The sequence below is a fragment of the Notolabrus celidotus genome, chromosome 18 (genome assembly GCF_009762535.1).
Source record: "Notolabrus celidotus isolate fNotCel1 chromosome 18, fNotCel1.pri, whole genome shotgun sequence".
Lineage (NCBI taxonomy): Eukaryota > Metazoa > Chordata > Actinopteri > Labriformes > Labridae > Notolabrus > Notolabrus celidotus.
Window position 1 is genome coordinate 19210555 of NC_048289.1, and position 19424 is coordinate 19229978.

A 19424-nucleotide genomic window follows, 5' to 3' on the forward strand; every position below is an offset into this window, starting at 1 on the left:
TCACTCAGGCTTCAGATCGCTGTTATCTCACAGGCCAATCAACAGCTTCTTATCACTGAAAATGTAGCCTGCAAGTGCTCCAGGCAGGGAGAGGTCAAGGTGTTTCTTTGCATTTGTAAACAAAAAGAAACTACTGTTTACAGCTCTGTGCACTGATAAGGGGAGAGGACCAAGTCTATGAACTAGCAGGTCTTAACATTGTGGTAAAAAATAAAATAGTGGAGACTTTTAACTGATTGAGTGACATTAGCAGTAGCAGGAGACAGTGTGCGGCTACCGTCGGCATTCACGATGCTGTCCACAGTTATCTGTCTTCTCTGTACGTACAACAGGCAGTATGATGCAAACCAGGGAAACATTCAATCACACTTCCCTCACAGTCAGAGGTGGATGCTGGAGCAGGAGGGTAGCAAGCAACAATACAAGCTGCATTTCACATTTGATTTTATCACTCGCGCTAACGGAGAGTTGTGTGCCTGTGCAGCGATGCTGCAATGCCTCTGATCTTACCAGCCTGTGTACCCCATCAAACAGATCACACTATAGGGCTGGGCAATGTGAGCAGCAATATTACAATATATCGTCTGATATTGATCTGTGTCAACACTGATAACAATATTAGTTTAATGTGCTCCTAGCCTTTCTCTTCTTTGAACTGAATAAAGAACAATCAGAGAGATGAAGGGAGTTTATTTAACTTTCAGAAAGTGAGACTTAATCATCCAATCTGACTGATTTGTTGCCCCTTGATAGACGTCTTGTGAATTTGAACATGTCTCGTCAGTTCATTCTACATTGTGGCTACATTTGAATAAACACCTGCCCAAATGTAATCTGTCATGCCTCGGGTCCAAGGCCTTTTGTGCCTGAATGAGTGACAGCATGTGAAGTTTATTAAAAGCACCCTGATAAAATGTGTTTACTGAATATACAAAATTGGCAATTTAAAAAAAAGGTTTTAGCAATTTCCATCTCCTGCTAAGTCATTAATGTTGCGTTAAACTGCGCTTCATCTGTCATTCTCTCTTCAAATACGACTTTCTTTGTTTGTTTAAAAATGTAGGAAAGTCGTGAAGTGATCAACACATTGTTCAAAACACGATGTCGCCCAGTATTTTGTACTACAGTCAATCCATTGTGTTGTTAAAAGTAGGTCTGCACTTCAGCAATGCGCAAGTTTATTTTTTCCATCTGTCTGGTTGTCCATCTTTGTTGTTTCAAGTTTGTTTTCGCCCCACAGCCAGTTTCTGTTCTGTGATGAGATGCTGGTGTTTGTTCAAAGCTGGCGAGTGTTGCAGACTTGACTGTTTGTATTTCAACGCTCCAAGTATGTTGTGAAAAAACAGAGGCTTGAATTGAGTTTTAGTAAAAATAAAAACCTATAAAAATAAAGAGCTCTGTTGTAAACTATAGAGCATTTGTCACTGAGCAGTCTTATTTAAGGGAATATTCCTGAGTGGATATGAATTATGCCATGACATCACTTATGCTTTCTAAAAAGTTGGAGCATTACACGTCAGTGCAGTCTTTAACCTTTCAAAGTGAATTATATAGCAGGAGCTGAGGTGGATGTGAGGTGGAAAGTATTTACAGCCACATGACTCATCGCAGCATAAAACCTCAAGTATTTACCTGCAGCTTTTTTTTTTTCGCAGCCTACGACCAGTTTAATGACTTCACAGGAGTTGGGACTCTTTTCTCAGCGTCTCCCAAAATAACGGAGTACGAAGAGGCCCCTGAACTCTTTGGTATAAAAATAACAGCAGCATCGCAGGGAAAGATAAGGAGGGCCTATGCTGGGGTTGTTTTGTTCAAAATAACACTGTCATCGCTGGCTCTTTGTCTTGAAACACAACTTTTGACAAGGTTTCTGTTTCAAATAAACAGCCTTGTCGACTCCTGCTATTTTAAGACGTGCTTAACTTAAACGGGCAGAATACCAAGGAGGCCGAGGCTCGCCAATTTTTGAGTAACTGCTCGGGATGGTATTTATTACAGACCATAAAAGTAACTGAAGTGATCAAATGTCAAATGTGACTCAGAGGGACGCTGTGTCTTGACGGTGTAATTTGTGTGATAAAAAATCATCAGCACCTCGTGTGTGAGGCCGCAGAGCCATGGCGACTGCTAACTACGCTGTTGTTGTTGCACATAAACAAAAAGGACTCAGCGGTGTATTATTAGCTCCTGCGCTGCACAGTTACCACAGCAGATATTGTATTCATGAGCACACAAACCGGAAGGCGTCTCCGTTTTTAAAATCATTATAAATGTTTCTTAAATGTTCATTCTCATAACAATATGCAGAAGACTCCAAAAACAAAACAACAACTCTGCCAATGTTGGCCCAGGGGCGTTCATGATCACCTCACTAATTCTGCTCAAACCCCACTCTCATTGATTTTCCTGGCTCCCTCACCCTGTGACCACATACGAACACCTCCCTGCGCTCAACCTTTCGTTGACCTCCTGAAAAGTTGATGCCTTTGGCGAACTACGAAGTTCAACTGTTCGTTCTGGAGCTGCTATAGCCTCTTAGATATCGACATGCCTGGGGTGGATGCTCTGTTATGTGTATGTACTCCATATGCCCCTATAGCCGTCCAGCCAACTCTCCTCTCCTTCCTGACTACTCCTCCAACTCTGTGGATAGGGTAATCAATGCTGTAGGAGCGCCCACACTTCCCTCAAAGACAACATGTTAGAAGCCCAGCATAAGCTCATTCTCATGGAAAAGTTGTCAACCAGTGTTCCTTTGTCAACCAACAATGGTCAAACTGGGCTTGAAGTTATCGTCTTCTCTGGGATAACACGCAGTGTAGCTGTCCAAGAACAACTGCAGCACCTGAATCCAGTGACAAGCAATCTCTGAAGCTCACTAACTCAAACAAACTTGCAATAACCAAACTTTCTTAGTCAAAATTCACACCCACAAAGAAATCAAGTTAACATACAACCGCCTGGACGTGTTAGTGACTGTGATTCAGGGGTAGATGCAAACACATTTTGCCGGTCAAACATCCGTTCATGGGGGGGAAAAGGGAAGAGCTTTAACACAAGGTGTTTTCAGGAGGGATGAGAGAGGAAAAGCAGGGTTTGTTTGTCTTTCTGTCATGAAAAAAGGAAGAAGAGTTTTGGAGAGCAGAGGGAGAAGTACCGAGCGGAGTTGTTACTTACAACGATGTGTGCCGGTGACGGGGACCTGGCATCTTTAAGTGCTTGTCTACTTTGAAGACCTCCTGGTTGAACATCTAGCAGGGGCCATTTCATCTGTAGGTACTGAATGGCAGAAAGGAAACAGAATGGAAAGAAAGAAACAAAACATGTTAACAATGCAGAAATCAAAAACCAAAAAAGGAACAAATTAAAAGTAAGACAAAAAAAAAATAAGGGAGACGACATTTCTTGGACGGGGTGTATGGGTATGGACACTGAAAAACATGGAGAGGCAAACAAAGATCTTAAGGCAGATGGTGGATGAGGTGAGGATGGCCTCGAGCATGCATCTGAGAGTCCAGCAGGAGGGCACATAGTAGTTGTGTAGAGCCAAAATGTAGCACAATACTCTTCCTTTTGTTCGCAACGCTCCAACAGAGTGAGCAGAAAACAAAAAAACATCAACATTATTTTGTTTTTTCAGAGTCGCTAACAAGTGACTTTGGATTCCATGACGTCACTTGTTGTGAGTCAGGGAGAGGGCAGAGGTTAGAGGTAGCACTGTACTCAGCTTATGACTTTAAGATGACCTCATATCATAAATGTGACTGTTGTCAGACTTTTACTGGAAGCCATAAAGAGGTTAGAGCGTGGCGTTTCACCACGCTCCTCTGCAGGGTAGACCTCCTGACTGCCTCCATAAATGATTGACTTTCCCTCTATCAGAAGTCTCTCTTTCTTTCTTCCACTCCCTCCACACACACACACACACACACACACACACACACACACACACACACACACACAGTAAGAGGAAAACAGATAAGCAGAAACAAGGGTCATGAGAAACATCTGTCTTTGTGATATAAACTGGGTGGAGCCATTTTTATTTGATGACAAGTGCTGCGTTGACGATCCTACCTCAAATGATCTAGCTGGTTCCCCTTTTTCAATACATGTCCAATCAATACCAACCAATCAAAGTATTTTGAGAAGACTCATATATTTATAAATAACAACTACTTCAGGATCCTACATCAGGTTCTCTCCAGCTGTTAACTGCCTGGTGTTGACATTGCTACAATATGTGGTCTAGTGAGTCCAGACTCTGCAGGTCAATGTCACAGCCACCTTTGAGGAGGGGAAGAGGTCATGGCAGCTGAGGCCATTGGAATGGGCGATGCACAAAGAGGGGAACAGCCAAAGCATTACTAATAGGGAGAAGTTCTGATGTAACAACCAGCCAGTGGCCTTAAGAGGAATCTTAGTTGAAACTTAGGCGATAGTTTTAGGTATTTGGTTGCAATGAAAATGAGTTCAACCTAAAAATAATACCCAAAAATGTTACAGATAAACCAGCTTTGTCACTTTTTAACAATTGTAAGAATAGACAGTCAGAAAGAAATCTTAAACGCCTTTTTGAAGATATTTCAACCTAAAAAGTTGGATTGCTTTAAAGCTCCTGTAAAACATTGGGTTTGCATTGATTTTGACGCCCCCGGTGGCCAAACGGGACATCTTAACTCTTTGCTGATTTTGTCCTGTGTATGTTTAAGCAGTGTTTAGGGGTGAAAAATCATGTCCAGCTTTATTTCAAGTCACATTTATCACCCACTGGGAATCTTTCCGTTTCGAAAAATGCTGACAGAGGCTGACTCCCTCCTTCTGACACCTACCCTGCTGCGGTGCCTACGAGCAATAACGAAAACCTCTATAGATGTGATCAATCTTGTTGCTGATGCTCTTGTTTGCTTTTGTAGGTCACAAAGAGGCGTCAATATTAGTTTCAGTCTGTTTCATAACCAGCTAAAAGCTTCTCACAGGAGCTTTAAGTCAAGTCTTTTTCAATTGGACGTAAAGATTCAGTTAAAGCAAGAAAGGCAATCTATGAGGTAGCTTTCTGCACAAGCTCTGATATTCAAATGCTTTAGGTTGTTGCAAAATTTTAAGACAGTGTGTGAATCATATTGCGTGATTGAGACCATGTTCCGGTTACATGTTTTAATTATCTCAATTCACTTTTGAGACTTTGGACATTTCTGTCTTTTAAACCTCATGTTATGTTGCGGGTCAAATTGACCCCTTTTAAAGTCTATTTTAGGTAATATATGCCTTCCAAACCAGCTAAATGCAGCATAAAAATCTGGGCAGCATGTGACAGAAGAGGTGTTGTGTTAACTTATCAACATCACTTCATAAAATAAAAAAAATCTAAATGTAAAATACAATAAACCAAAACCTATGTCATGTAAAACTATTGTATTTATATTTAGGGCTTTCCAATGTACATTTAAAAAAGTTTTAACATTAATTTGAATGAAAAACGAGTGAGTTATCCTCATTGAACCATGATCTGAGAGAATTAAAAAACACCAATGGACTAAATCTGGATTTAAATGGTTAGTAATGGAGTTCAAACTTAGATTAAAAAATGTGTATCTGGATTTTTTGGGGTTCTGACACTTTTGGATAATTGAATATTCCCCAGGTCAAATTGACCCAGGAACATTATTGCTGTTCCAGAGACAGAAAACTGTGAAATGCAAATGGAACATAGCGATGCCTCCCTGCACGCACTCTGTAGCAGCCCAATTGTGATGCAGGTACATCAGATTCAATGTCTTTGCCCTGCCATCCAGCAAGGGTGGCCGCTAGTTGGTATGCATGTCTCAGGGCTTGTGGGTGTGCGTGTGTTCTGTATGTGTGTCAGAGCTGGTCAGAGAGTGAGTATGTCGCGACCCTTCCTGAGACTGTGTCTAAATCAGTGGTAATTAGCGAAGAGTTCACTGTGGGGTGCCTGCCAGTGGTAGACGCTGGAGGGAGTTATTGACTCCATGTCCTCACTTACAGCCCCTGCAAGGAAAAAAAAACTGTTTGCTGCCTGGTCTTTCTCCACAACTACCACTCATTTATGACCCTAAGACGGCTTTTACTGCTTAAAAAACGAGGTTTGTTTATGCTTGTTTGTATGTCCTGTGAGTGGAAAAAGGAAAGGTTGTAAAAACTCCAGAGTTGAGGTCTTGTGGGTTTTTATGGACCCCCCACACTGGGTATTAATTGCCATGAAGGAGGGGGGGGATGAGGAGTGGGAAAAGGAGGAGGTGTTGTAAACGTAAAAGAGGAGGAAAAGAGTGACAGGCTTGCTGTCATGTATGAGGTAATTCAAGACAGTATCCACGGGTGCCACAGGGGGGTAGAAGACAGCGCAGTACTGGAGAGGAAGGGGGGTAAATTGTGAATCCAGTCATGGGAAAGTCCTGTCGTATAGCGTGTGCATGTGCACACATGCTCACACATGCAAATATTCCAACACAGCTGCAGCCGGGCGAGGGGTCGAACAAGAGGACATTCTGAGTAGGTGGGTAAGAAGCGTGAAGGTGACACCCCTGAGTGTGGCAGTGGGGTAGAGAGACACTGAAAGACTACAGAGAGAGGGAGGGTGCCGCAGCGCATGCCCTAACAAGTGGCTCCACTTCAGCCCCGCTATTGCAAATGTTCTCACACACTAATCTCTCCTGCAGGTTTTACAAGCATGCCAAGGAAAACGAAGCCCTGGCAAGCACCGGGCTTTCCGACCACCCCCCCCCATCTTGGCCTCCTTCCTTTCTCACTCTCCCCCCACCCAGCCTGCCCTACTAACGGACGCACCGCCTGGGCTTGAGTAGGCCATGACCTCTGACCCCTCTTGGCTGCTCCAAGCCCCTCCCTGTTACCCACTCTGCGACCTGAAAACTCTCCTGCTATGAGGGGGCCCCCCGGGTAACTCAAGAGCCATTCCGATGTGACAAATTGCTCTGGAGTTCCAGGATAACTCTCTCTTCTCCTCTGTCCCTCTTCCTGCCCCCCCACCACCACCCACCCACCCACTCACACACACACTAATCGGCCCCCCTCTTTGACAAACCCCCGCCCCGTAAGAGCCACCCGACGGTTGCGCTCTGGCTTCGGGTTGTGCAGCAGACGGCTTTTCCTTCTACCCCTCTCCCTTTCAGCGTCCCAACTCCACTACCCCCCTCCCTCCCCAGTTCTCTTCCCCTACCCTGCGCCCCTCCTCGCCTGGTCGGCCTCACAATGGGCACTGAATGACTCAATTGTCTCTGATGAAGTGAAAGACAAGGGAGTCCTCTAAATCCTTACAGAGGGATGAACTCACTCTCGCTGTCCCGATTTTTTCTGTCCTCTGCTGCTTTCCCAAGCTCAAGAAGTGGGTTGGTGGTCCAGGGCTGGGAGTCGTTTCCAAGGACTGTAATGATTTTATGTGTAATTGTAATGATCATTTAAACTACTGATAATGCTTTAGAGATGCTCTGATACCATATTTTCCTTAAACCAACTTCAATCCCAACACTGATCCCAAGTAACCCTTGGAAAGCATTGTTATAGATGGACAACAGGGGGTCAACAGTACATGGGTACAGTACATTTGATTTTAAGATTTTAACACTCACTTTTAAAGCAATAAATGGACTGGCCCCTGAGTACCTAAGTGAATGCCTTAAAATGTATGTCCACAACTGCTGCCTGAGATCCTCTGGCAGGTCCCTCTTGTAACTTCCTAGAGTGAAGTTAAAAACCAGAGGGGACCGGGCCTTTGCAGTCAGGGCCCCGTCACTCTGGAATGACCTACCGGAGGAGATCAGGCAAGCCACATCCTTGTCCTCTTTTAAATCTCTTTTAAAAACTCACTTTTTTAAATGTGCTTTTACTCTCAACTCATCACTGACTTTTTAATTCCTGCATGGTTTTTATTATTGTCTTTTAATTAACTAATTTTAGCTCTCCTTACCTTTGTCATGTGCTTTAGTGTTTTCACTCTCTGTGTCTTGCACTCTGTAAAGCACTTTGTAAACATGTTTTTAAAAGGTGCTATATAAATAAAATGTATGATATTATTATTATGGGTAAGCAATGTGGAATTCGGTTGCTGAGTCTGGCTAACACTTGCAGAGCTAGCGCCACCAGCCTTCGGTCAGCCTTGCAGGTTAACATTCACATTCCTGTGCTGGTTACACTCAAGTTGAGTGGTAGTATGCCAGTCAAACCCAACACAGCCCACAGACAACTTTATCTCCATTATTTTGATCAGTGCCACGAGATGCCATCTGTCATCTGTGCTTGTTTACATCCAGGTAGTAGAGCATTATAGCATTATGGCTAGATGGCTGTACTAGATATAATATATAAATAGCATATCACTCTATAATATTGAAACTATTAATACTGCTAATACTGTTTTATGTGTTTTTTTTCAAGTGTCTTTAAATGTTTTAGCCTGTCTTTAGAGTCAAGCTGGTTGAGAAACAGTATTTCGTCTCATTGAGTATGAAAATACGAAAGGAAATGACAATAAAGTGAACCTTGAATCTTGAATCTTAATTATTAGTTTAACCAACCAGTAATTCTGGTGCTGACTAGAAATGGTAAAGACATGTCATTGTTTAGTGGTCTCAATGTGCAAATCCTTAATCAAAGGTTCATACCTTCACTGGTATTGGTATCATAACAACTCTTTTCATTTGAACTTTTTGGGGGTTTTTTTCTAACATTCTTTCAGGAGCCATGTCAATTTTGAACCTCCGCTCCACCAGTGCCAACCTCCTCACCCCTCTCACCAAACCTAAGCACTGAACCCTGGGGTGACAGGGCCTTCTCTGTCGCTGCCCCCACCCTCTGGAACTCTCTCCCCCAACACCTCAGATTCTCTCCCTCACTCACCAAATTCAAATCCGGACTCAAAACCCACCTATTTAAAAAGGCTTTTAACCTATAATTGATTGATTTTTGTTCGTTTTGCTGCTTTGCTTTCCTTTGTTTTTCTATTGTATAATTTATTTTTTCTTGTAAATTGTCTGTGAGAAACTTTTAAAGCACTTTTATTAATAAAATGTATTATTATTATTATTATCTTTGTAAAATGAATGGCTTATCCTCAGTTGCTCTACCATATGCGACTGGTTTCAGCACTATTTTTTTAGGTACTATGTTTCAACAAGTCCATCCTACTTGCATGCAGGACCAGTCACCCCTAAATGAGTGACTGCTTCTGCACTGAGGTTTGGCATGTTATGTATGAACTACAGAATGTTAACCCAGATCCACACTGACTGTCATCGCAGAGAAAACAAGCTGGGGCCCTGGTCCTGGTGTCACAGCTCGTGGCAGAGAGGGACTAGACTGGAGACAAACAGAGGGTCATCCTGTGCTCTGACACATCATCCTCATGTCTACACCCTGGCTTCCACCGCTGTTTTTACTAATTCAACAAGCTGGCAGTGAAGCAATTTGGCTTAAAACACTCCTTCCTGGTTCCAGCGCTTGACTCTGATCCTCCCCAAAAATAAACCATCTTTTTCCACATCCTATCAAACATTAACCAAACGTCAATACCTGCTATTGACCGAGAAAAGGGGAGGGAGAGGTCTTTCTTATAAATTTTTTAGTGTGAACGACAAACACAGAAAGTGAGGGATTATTCTGCCTACTTCTGGTCAACAAACTGGCATGTTTTTCCATCAAGGCTCCATCTGATGTGTTTATCACATTGCGGCCCAGTGACTGGAACAGCAGCCACCACACGGCTTGTTCGTTTTGTTTTGGATTAAGAGCAGAGGGCTCCGGACCAATCAAACAAACAGGGCTCCTTATGTGCCAATGTGGCTCCCAAACACTGGTCCAATGGGCAGATGATGAGGAGCGCTGGGGCTCCATCGAGCATTCCAGCCATGTGGGCAATGTGAGAAGGGGGGGGGGGGGGGGGGGGGGGATAGACAGACAGACACATAGCAGCTTGGGTTTAGAATCAGCATATGGATGCTGGGTGTAGCTCCAGAGAGAGTGAAGCAGATCTTTGACCCATCTGTGGCAGCCTCATATCGCAGACATGATATAGCTCTACACAGGCCTTAAAGGCTTAATAACATTAACAGTGACCCACCTCTGACATACTTTACATGCTTACTCACTCGCTCACACCTGAGCAACAACACTCACCTACATCTGAACATCCTTTGGTCGACAGGCTCTGCAGCTCCTCTGGGAGAGCACTCAGAGATGGGATTGACAGCTTGCAGATTACACCAATCAGACCGCTACTATAAAGAGCTTTATTTAAGTCTGAAATGATCAAGGCTAGTAAGAGGAGCCCATTCAAAGCTCGGAAAGTAAACTGCACAGAGCTTAAAAGATTAGTCGCTCCAGTTTGACTACAATTTTATCCCTTTAAAAAAGAGAGCTGAGCATATTGTCTTGATCTGTTGCGGATATTGCCGCCAGTTTATGTCCTTACTGGCAAGTTCAACAGACGACGCAAACAAGTGCTTATGTAAAGGCATAATTTGTTGAGTAAAGGAGAGTAATTTTCTGTAATTAGTGAAAGAGAAGCTTAATGTAGTACAGATCCTTTGAAATCATCATGGGTACAAAATAAAATCAACTGCAAACTCAGTTGTATGATACATTGACAACCTGGGAGCAGTGCGAGCTTTCCTCGTCAAACCTAGGAGAAAGTTAGCCGACACAAGAGGGGCCCATCATGGCTGCTTTGGTTCTACTAATGCACATTTTATGAGTAAATATTAAAGAAAAAAACACACACCCCACCTGCTCTGATAGCCAGAGGCATTTTGCAACCAGGAAAATAAAAGTAGAATGTGGGAAGGCCTGGGGTTTGTTTGCCCTGGGGCAGGAAAGGGTCCGCTGGGCCCATATTTACACCAAAGCCAGAACCGCTTGGGGGTTCCACTGGCCCCGACAGCACTGGGGCTGCCGACCTGATCCAAAACCTCCCCTTCCACCTCCTACCCCCTTTGCCAACAATCTCAACCTCCACTTCAAACTCCCCTCCTCTCTGTCTTGCAGAAAAACTAAACCTGACACTTTTATATGTAAGCCTTTTTTTAATTGAGAGCGTGCACATGACCTCCCTTTTCACTCGGCCCAATGCAGACTTTTCTTGCCCCCTTTATATTAGGTGGTAGTAACAGGCTTGGGGGACTATTTTTGTTTGTAATATCATGGAAAGTTTTACATTCTTGGCAAAATAAAGACAGATTTTCTTGTGTTTCACTGATCTGTTTGTTATCCTTTCTTAAGAATTATTTCACTCAGTATTTGACTTCTGTCTGGCCAGTTCTGAAAGTGAGTTTTGCTCTTTTAGACACTGGTTTCACAAGATAAGTATGGTGTTGCTGCGACACTGTTTACTTAGCAAGTGTGGACAAATGTGCTGTTCAAACACCAGCTGATTGAGGGAAATGTTTCAAAGAATTGCACAACACAAAGTCGACACATTTCACCATGACAACCCAGAGAGAATACAAAGCTATCCACCAGTCAGAAGTTTGTATAAATGAAGTTCCTTACTTATAATTAAGTCGAAAAGGTGACGCTGGACAAAGACAGCCCATCTGAATGCGCATGCTGTGTTCTCAAAGGAGGTGTGAGGGTGACATAATTACAGTCCACATCACACCAACTTCTCAACAAGCCTCAGAAAGTAAACAGTGTTCCACTTCTGACTTTTGCACCCCCTCCCCCTTTCCCACTGTCCCTCTCCCTGTGTCATTAAGAGTATCTCTTGGCTGCTCTATAAATATTGTGGCAGGGTGGGTGAAGGCCAGCAGGAGCTGGCTGGTCTTCCATCAGCCCTGCTAATGAACAGGCGCTCTGGCACCTTTAGCACCAGGCTCTGCTGCAGAATGCTTCTGCTTTCAGGCGCTTCTTCTGCTTCACAGGGCTATACTTGCTGTTTTTCTGTCTGAATGATGCTTTCTTTTTATTTATTTTATTTTCTGGCTCAAATGGAACTTGAGTTTTGGGGTGCTCCTATGACCACCAAGGTGACAGAGTTGGTAACTTGTTATGAAGCTGGAAGTTATGATTATTTCAATGGTAATTAATGTAGCTTATTGCCCAGCTTTCTTAGCAACTACCAGGCTGTGTTAAATACTTGACTCTGATTGGTCAAAAACCCCATAACAATGATTATTTATTAGCAAAGTAAAAGCAATACTAGGGATATCCTGGTCACACATATAATGTCAGAGGAGAGGAGGTCCATCACATTTGACCTCTGCCTGTTGAAACTGTGGCAAAAAAAATGTTTCTGTTGGCATTCTAAATTGGTATTTGTTTTGCGTTTGGGTCTTGCTCACTCTGTCAGGATTCTAATTTGCATAACCACCCATTCACTACACATTGTCCTTTACTTGTTCTGGCTCCAATACCACCTTTAACACAGGATCATTTTTAGTATCATATGAAAATGTGCTGGTGCAAGAACACAATTTAGCACTTATAAAAGTTTGTAACTTTTTTTTTAAAGTTATATTTTTGGCACATTTTGCCTTTATTTGATAGAACAGCTGAAGAGAGACAGGAAATGTGGGGAGTAGAGAGCGGGGGAAGACATGCAGGAAATGGTCGACCGGCCGGGAATCGAATCAGCAACCCCTGCTACGAGGACTGTAGCCTCTGTTTGTGGGGCACTTGGACCATCAATTCAACGTTTCCTGTATAGAACACTGCAGCACTACTGATGCCATGCAAGTTAGGAGCATATGCTTTGAGGTATTTGAAATATGCAAAGTTTAAATTGCTCTAGAATTGATATGTTGATAGGAAAAGGTAGAGCTTCAGTTTTCATTTTTTGGGTTCATGGTACAAAAGGCGTATGATCTAAATTAGGCTACTGTTTCAGGATAACACCAAAAGTAGTTTTATTTTACTACAAATGAGTCCCTTAAATTACTTTCCAAGAAGATGTTCTGACATCTAGGTGACAGTAAAACTTAAATCACTGACTCAGTAGCAACTGGACCAACTGGTTTGTGCTTGAAAAATGTTGACTCGATCTACTCTGAGAAAACAGCTCTACAAGTTCTACATAGTGGTTCTTTATACTCAGTTTTTCTATTTACAACTATTTTTGAACTATTGGCTTCATCTGGGTATTTCATCAATCTGGCTATCTCTCCATCATTCGTGATTGATTCTGATATTCTGCACAGTCAAATTGGAATCATTAGAACGGGTAGTTATAACTCAGCTGAAGTAAGCTGGTGGATCATCAGACCAAAGATCAAGTCCTGGACCTTCTTGGTTGCCGTCTCTTACACACTGACCTATTTAGAGGTGAACAGGCACGCCGCAGGCCTAGGTGTGTCTGAGCCCCTTACGCAAGGCCAGGGCCAGGGAGGAGAGGAGGTTAGGCAACCATAACTCACACTCCGTGCTTACCTTTGTTTGCAGGAACCAGGGTCTTAGGCGTGGAGGGAGAGTTAAAAACGTGAACAGCAGCTCAGCTCTGCTGACAGAGAATAGTAGGCTGATTTCAGCGCCCACATTGTGCTGGAGATTGCTGTGTTTGGTATTGTGCTGGAGGAGAGCTTGAACGCTGCCCTTGATGTTGGGTGTCTGGTTTTGTTCTGCGAGAGTTCACTATGAATTAGTTAAACGGTAGACTGGATATAAGGAAGCTGCGAAACATGCCTCAGAGGGAGAGAATGTGTACACTCACAGGCTTCACAGAGACTTCCGATATTCTGAAACACTACACTGTATCACACAATTCCACCTACGCACATTCATCAATCAGAAAGCATTATGTGGAAGGCATCACACACACATACCAACAGGCAATTATCTTCACAAAAGCATCATACAAAACCAACAAACACTATTTCACACTTGCACATACACCTTGAAGCACTTCAGCCTCCATATTCATGAAGCCTGCTCCCTCAGCGTACCCAAAGCCTGAGATTTTAAGGGTTTCAACTCAGATCTCAAATGTGGTTTAAGGTTATGGATTTGTTACCCAACCACCTGGGCTAATTCTTCAGCTGTAAGCTATCCTATTTTGGGTTCAATTAGCTTTAACCAAACTTGTCATTGTTGTTACAAAACAGTATTTACAGTGATATCATGCATGAAAGAAGGAAAATAAAAATAATTCCCACACAAGCAATTACATACACACTCATACAAAGGGGTACTGCCGCTCTGCCACGGTGGCTTAATGAATAAATAAGTAATAAGGGCTTGGTTATTGGGGCTCATTAAAATGGGAGACGCTTCCATGACAAAAAGACCTGAGGAGGGTCAGAGGAGGTGGCTGTGTAGCCCCCCCATCCCTCTCTAACCTGACCACATAACCCCTGCGCTCACCTCCAAATCAACTCTGTCAGCTATACACCCCCCCACACCCACACACACACACGTTCCCCTCTGCATCCCACCTTCTCTGACACAGCAGCATCTTCATGCATACACACCCTACAAGCACTGACTCTAAGAAACACACACACACAAACACACACACACACACACAAACATACCTCTCTCATGGTTAATTACCACTTAGCTCAATCACATGGTGATCGGTCCATAAGAGCCCCCCTCCACCCAACTCCCTCCCCCGTAACACAAACAGCAGCACACATGCCAATTATTGATGAATCTTTAATATGGCGTTTTAGTAAGTCTCCATCTCATTTCCTACAACTGAGCAGGTGATTACTCCTTCAATATGACGAGGAAGAGGAATACAAACCAGCGCAAGCATCTGAGATATAGCATGCATATTTGGTAAGAATAAATTAGCTTAATGTAATATCATTTCAGGGTTGTAATAAAGTGACCTGAGCCATTTAAAGAAGACAGCAAACTTCTTTTTTTTGCTCCTCCTGCCTTGCATCTCTGACTTTCTCTGTATAAAACCCCCGCACAAAAATCCCACGCCGCGATAACATGTCAATAATGAGCTGAGGCCATCTATTGATCAGCTTAATTTTGCATCTATTAGCTAGGGAACGGCTTGCTCCGGGGGCGAGGGAAGCCAGGCGCTAACACGCACCGACAGGCTGGATGGAGATCATTACAACTGATGTTCACACACACGCTGTGATTGACATGGAGATAAGGCAGGGGAGAGCCCGGGCTCGCACGCCTCCCCGCACACTAAGCTAATGATACACCAAACGTGTGCTTGGTGTGTGTACGGCAGTGTGTGTGTGTGAGTGTGTGTGATAGAAAGCGTCTATCTAGAAAAAGAGTTGGAGCAGGATGAAAAAAGAGAGAGGAAAAGAGGAGAAGAAAAGCAGGCCACACGCCTTTGCTAATTGGCACAGTCAGACAGGGAAGCTCATAAAAGAGGAAAAAGCATTTAGTGGAGCACCTCAGCTTTCTGGATTGCCTTATCAAGTCAGTGTCATTTAAATAGCAATGACTACACCACAGAGAAGCCTGGATTTGACCTGGAATGCACAGCTTCATCTGATACTTTCTTAATTTAAGAGTTTGCATAGGAAACTCAGCTGAGGCATTCATTATGTGAAGACTGTTTGTTTCCCTCTGGACGAATGATTGCAACATTTACAGGCTTGGTGTCAACACAGCAAGTGAGGAAAAGAGCAGAGAGATGGAGTTTCTTGTCCTTTGAGCATGTCTCTTCTTTTTTTTCACTACTGAAAAAAGAGATGTAAAGAGCTAAGGATGGATCCATACAGAGAGAAAACAGTATAGTGGAATGCCCTTTTTCTTCCTGATAACCTATCCACCAACACTGCACCATTGGGCCTGGCTTTTGCATTGAGTGCAACCAGCTGCAATATTGGAGGCTGCATGTCATTCACACACAGCCAGAGTGGAAGAGACAAAGAGGAAAGTGAAGGGAAGTCGACGGGGCAATGGAAGCGACACGTTTGACACGTCCATCAAAAAAGAGGCATCTGCATCGTTTGTAGACGCCATCTGTACATGTGCGTTTTAACAGCAAAGGAAGGGGTCTGTTTAAGACAGATTGGTTCTATGGAGGTGAGGTCAGATGCAAACACACAGCAGAAAAAACAAAGAAAGAAAAAAACCTTGGACTACACAATGTGTGTTTTGTCAGCTGAGGGATGCATGCGCAGGGCTCGAGGAGGCAAGGGGGGAGGAGGGAAGTGGGAAGGATGCAGACGGGAGGAAAGAGACAGAGAGAGAGGAGAGAGAGAGAGAGATATGGACGAAGAGGGTTAGGGGAGGGGGGAGAGAGAGAGGCGAGAGGGAGAGAGAGGGAGGGGAGAGGAGAGAGAGAGAGAGAGAGAGAGAGAGAGGAGAGAGAGAGGAGAGAGAGGGAGGAGAGGAGAGAGAGAGGAGAGAGAGGAGAGAGGAGAGAGAGGGAGAGGAGAGAGAGAGAGAGAGAGACGGAGAGAGAGAGAGAGAGAGAGAGGAGGGAGGATGGAGGAAACAAAAAGCCCTCAGCCAAGCCATCAAGTTGAACATTGAACTTCACAGTAGTAGCTGCCTTTCTATGCCTCTCCTTTTGATGTTACCCTCCCAAAGCAAAGGATCAAAGGCTTGGAGTGTGGCGTGGGGAAGTCCCAAGCTCTTAGCCTGCCAGCCCTGTGATATATGCAAAAGTCTACGCCAACAGAGAGAGAGAGAGACAGAGTAGAGAGAGAGAGAAGAGAGGAGATGGAGAGAGAGAGGAGAGAGAGGAGACTGACGTGAGAGAGAGAGAGAGAGAGGAGAGAGACGAGAGAGAGAGAGAGAGAGAGTTTGTGTGGGGAAGAGGAAAAGAGACGAGAGCAAAAAAAAAGGGAAGCTTGCATGGAATGTGGCTAAATAGTATGTTTGGGTCTAATGAATGACAAGGGGATGATGCAATCAGTCAGCTAGTTACAGTAGAACATAGTGGGAGAAGTGTGTGCGCATACACACACACACACACACACACACTAGTTTCAGAGAAAGGATACCCAAAGAGGGCTGGGCATTGAGGCAGGGATGTTTTGGGGCGGAGCAGGGGTTGCTGGCAGTGTTTGTTGCCCTCACATCTCCCCCCCCTCAACCCCCTCGTTCAACCAGCAACATGGGACAGCCGCCCCCCCCCCTCCCCTCCCCTCTCCCCCCACTTCCACCTCACACCAACCCCCAGTGCCTCTCCAACATCAAGGGGTTCGAGAGGCTGTGTCGTCTCGACATAAATATACAGTGTGCCGTTAAAGCGAGGACTACAGTAAACAGACTGTGCATAGATCCTGGTTGTGTCTGACTGGAGTGCAAACACACACACACACACACACACACACACACACACACAGAGACACACACACACAACACCACACTCACAATGTGGGCTCAGCTGGGCCAAAGAGGGGAGCAGAGGTGTGCTAAACTTGACAAATCTCTACGAGACAAATACACACACCACACACACAAGAACGTGCACGCAAAACTCACACACCCTTTCCCCAAGGCTGAAGGATTAAGAGGTCCAGCTGGCTGACAGCAAGCTCTTCCTTCCCACGTATCCGTCGATCTCACTCCCCCCTCCACCCAACCTCCACCACTCAGCAGCCCCTCCCACACTTCCACACTACCCCCCTAAGGTCTGCAGCCATCCAGCTCGCCAAGCATGCAGGAGGACACACTGAATTTGACATCGATCAGCCTTGAGTCTATACTACCTCAATCGGTCCGACGTATATTCACACAACGGAAGAAAAAACAAACTCCAGAAGCAGACGAGTACAACTAGAAACTCAAGAGAAGCGAGCACAGCTTTTTGAAGGTCTCCTGTCATCAGCACCATCAGTGTGGTTTCTCTGTCCATCTGAGCCCTTGGTGGAGCTACTGGTCACAATATTCACTGAAAGTCAAGGCCTTAGAGATGGTGTGAAACAAAGAGTGAATGGAGGAGTTGTTGGAGGAACTACCGAAAGTGAGGAAAGCGATCTGGAGTAGGAAGAACCCCCCCCCCCTTTCCCTTTCCCCACTTCTCAACAGCTGCCAGGTCACTTTACGAATGTCTGCATGAAAATATGCAGCAGGGTGTTGTTTGAGTGTTATATCATTTTGTTGACAGGGAAGTATGTGGGTTTAAATGGTTGAGAAAAGAAGCATTCAGTGCTCAATATGTGAGATAACCGAGGAGTTCGGCTTGTGTTACTGGAATGGGTTTAGCACGTTTCGTGTGTTAGCATGTATCAAGGCCTGGAGGGGATGAAGATGCAAGTAAGGGGTGGTAGGAAGATGAGCAGGGAGTCTAAACAATACTTTACTAAACAGCTACCACCATATTCAAGAGTTCAATATGTCTTTAGGAACGCCATCCTCAACCCCAAAAGAGTAGAGGACTGAGATTTGAAATATCCGAGGGTGAAAGATGAAGAAGGGTGTCTGTCTGATAAAGTATTGTCTCCCTTTAATCATTGCACTTCCTCAAGGTACCTAAAAGGGTGTAGGGATGCACGATCATGTACCAATGTCAGTAGCCAACTTTCATCTGTATCTTATGCATGTATCATCTTTATCAGTATCCCATCAACTTAACACCAACAAGCTGTTCTAACTGCTGATTCAAATGAGAGGATTTTATTGGGCTGCAGTGATCCCCTGTTGGACAAAACTCTAGGCGTTTTTTGACCGCAGGAACTTAACCCTGGAACTAGGGACTTTACCCCTGAATTGTGTGCGTTTCGACCGGAGAACCAGGTCCAACCATCAGTTGAACTTAATGTTATTTGTGGAGTTTACACAGTTGTTGAAATACAGAGGGAGTTCCTGGGAATGCATGCTAGTTAGAAAACTGGCAGAATGGGAAGAACACGCCATCTCTAAGAAATATCAGTTGCAATGCGTTTTTTACATCATGTCCAGTGAAATTTTAAGAGGGACTTCAAGGGACAGACTTCTGGTAACAACTTAAGAATATCAATCTTATAGCTCTTTCGGGCCTAATTGTAATTCTAAATATCGGTATCAGAATCAGTATTGGTCTCAGTATGGGCCCTGACTTTCTCGACTGGTGCACTACTGATTGACTATATCTCAATAGTGCCTGCAATTGTCTGAACCATCCATGAGTTCTGTTATGAGTAGAGCAAAAGACCTTGTTCTCTAATTGATCAATCGTTCTCTCCATGGATAAACATTAGGAACGTTTCTAGGATGTTTGGTTTTAAACAGAAATTTAACCTTTCAACTAGCCAACTTTGCTAAAGGTAAGAAAAAACTCCTTAAAGGTCAAAACTAAGCATAATTATTGAAGACGGAAACATTCACATCCCTAATAAAATATTCAACATTTTAAAATGGGTTGCAGATTTACTGTCAATTTATTCCTCAATAGACGAGACTGTGTTCACTAATATTGGCTGGATATTTCCAACAAAACGTGACTACTCTAGCTTCCTTGTACTAGAGTCAGATGTGAGTGCGGGCCTAATATGAAGAGAAGGCACGGCATGTTTCAGGTGAAGTTTGGGTGAAGACCAAAACAAGAA

General features: G+C 44.0%; 1 protein-coding gene across 23 annotated transcripts in view; it reads right to left on the reverse strand.

Annotated features, from left to right (window-relative positions):
- tcf7l2 (transcription factor 7 like 2) overlaps positions 1-19424 on the reverse strand; it is a 96163-nt gene that overhangs the window by 56750 nt on the left and 19989 nt on the right. For all 23 annotated transcript variants that reach the window (XM_034708430.1, XM_034708414.1, XM_034708417.1 and 20 more), the window contains exon 4: positions 3178-3279. In XM_034708430.1, coding sequence (XP_034564321.1) covers positions 3178-3279 — 102 coding nt within the window. The remainder of the gene's footprint in view (positions 1-3177; positions 3280-19424) is intronic.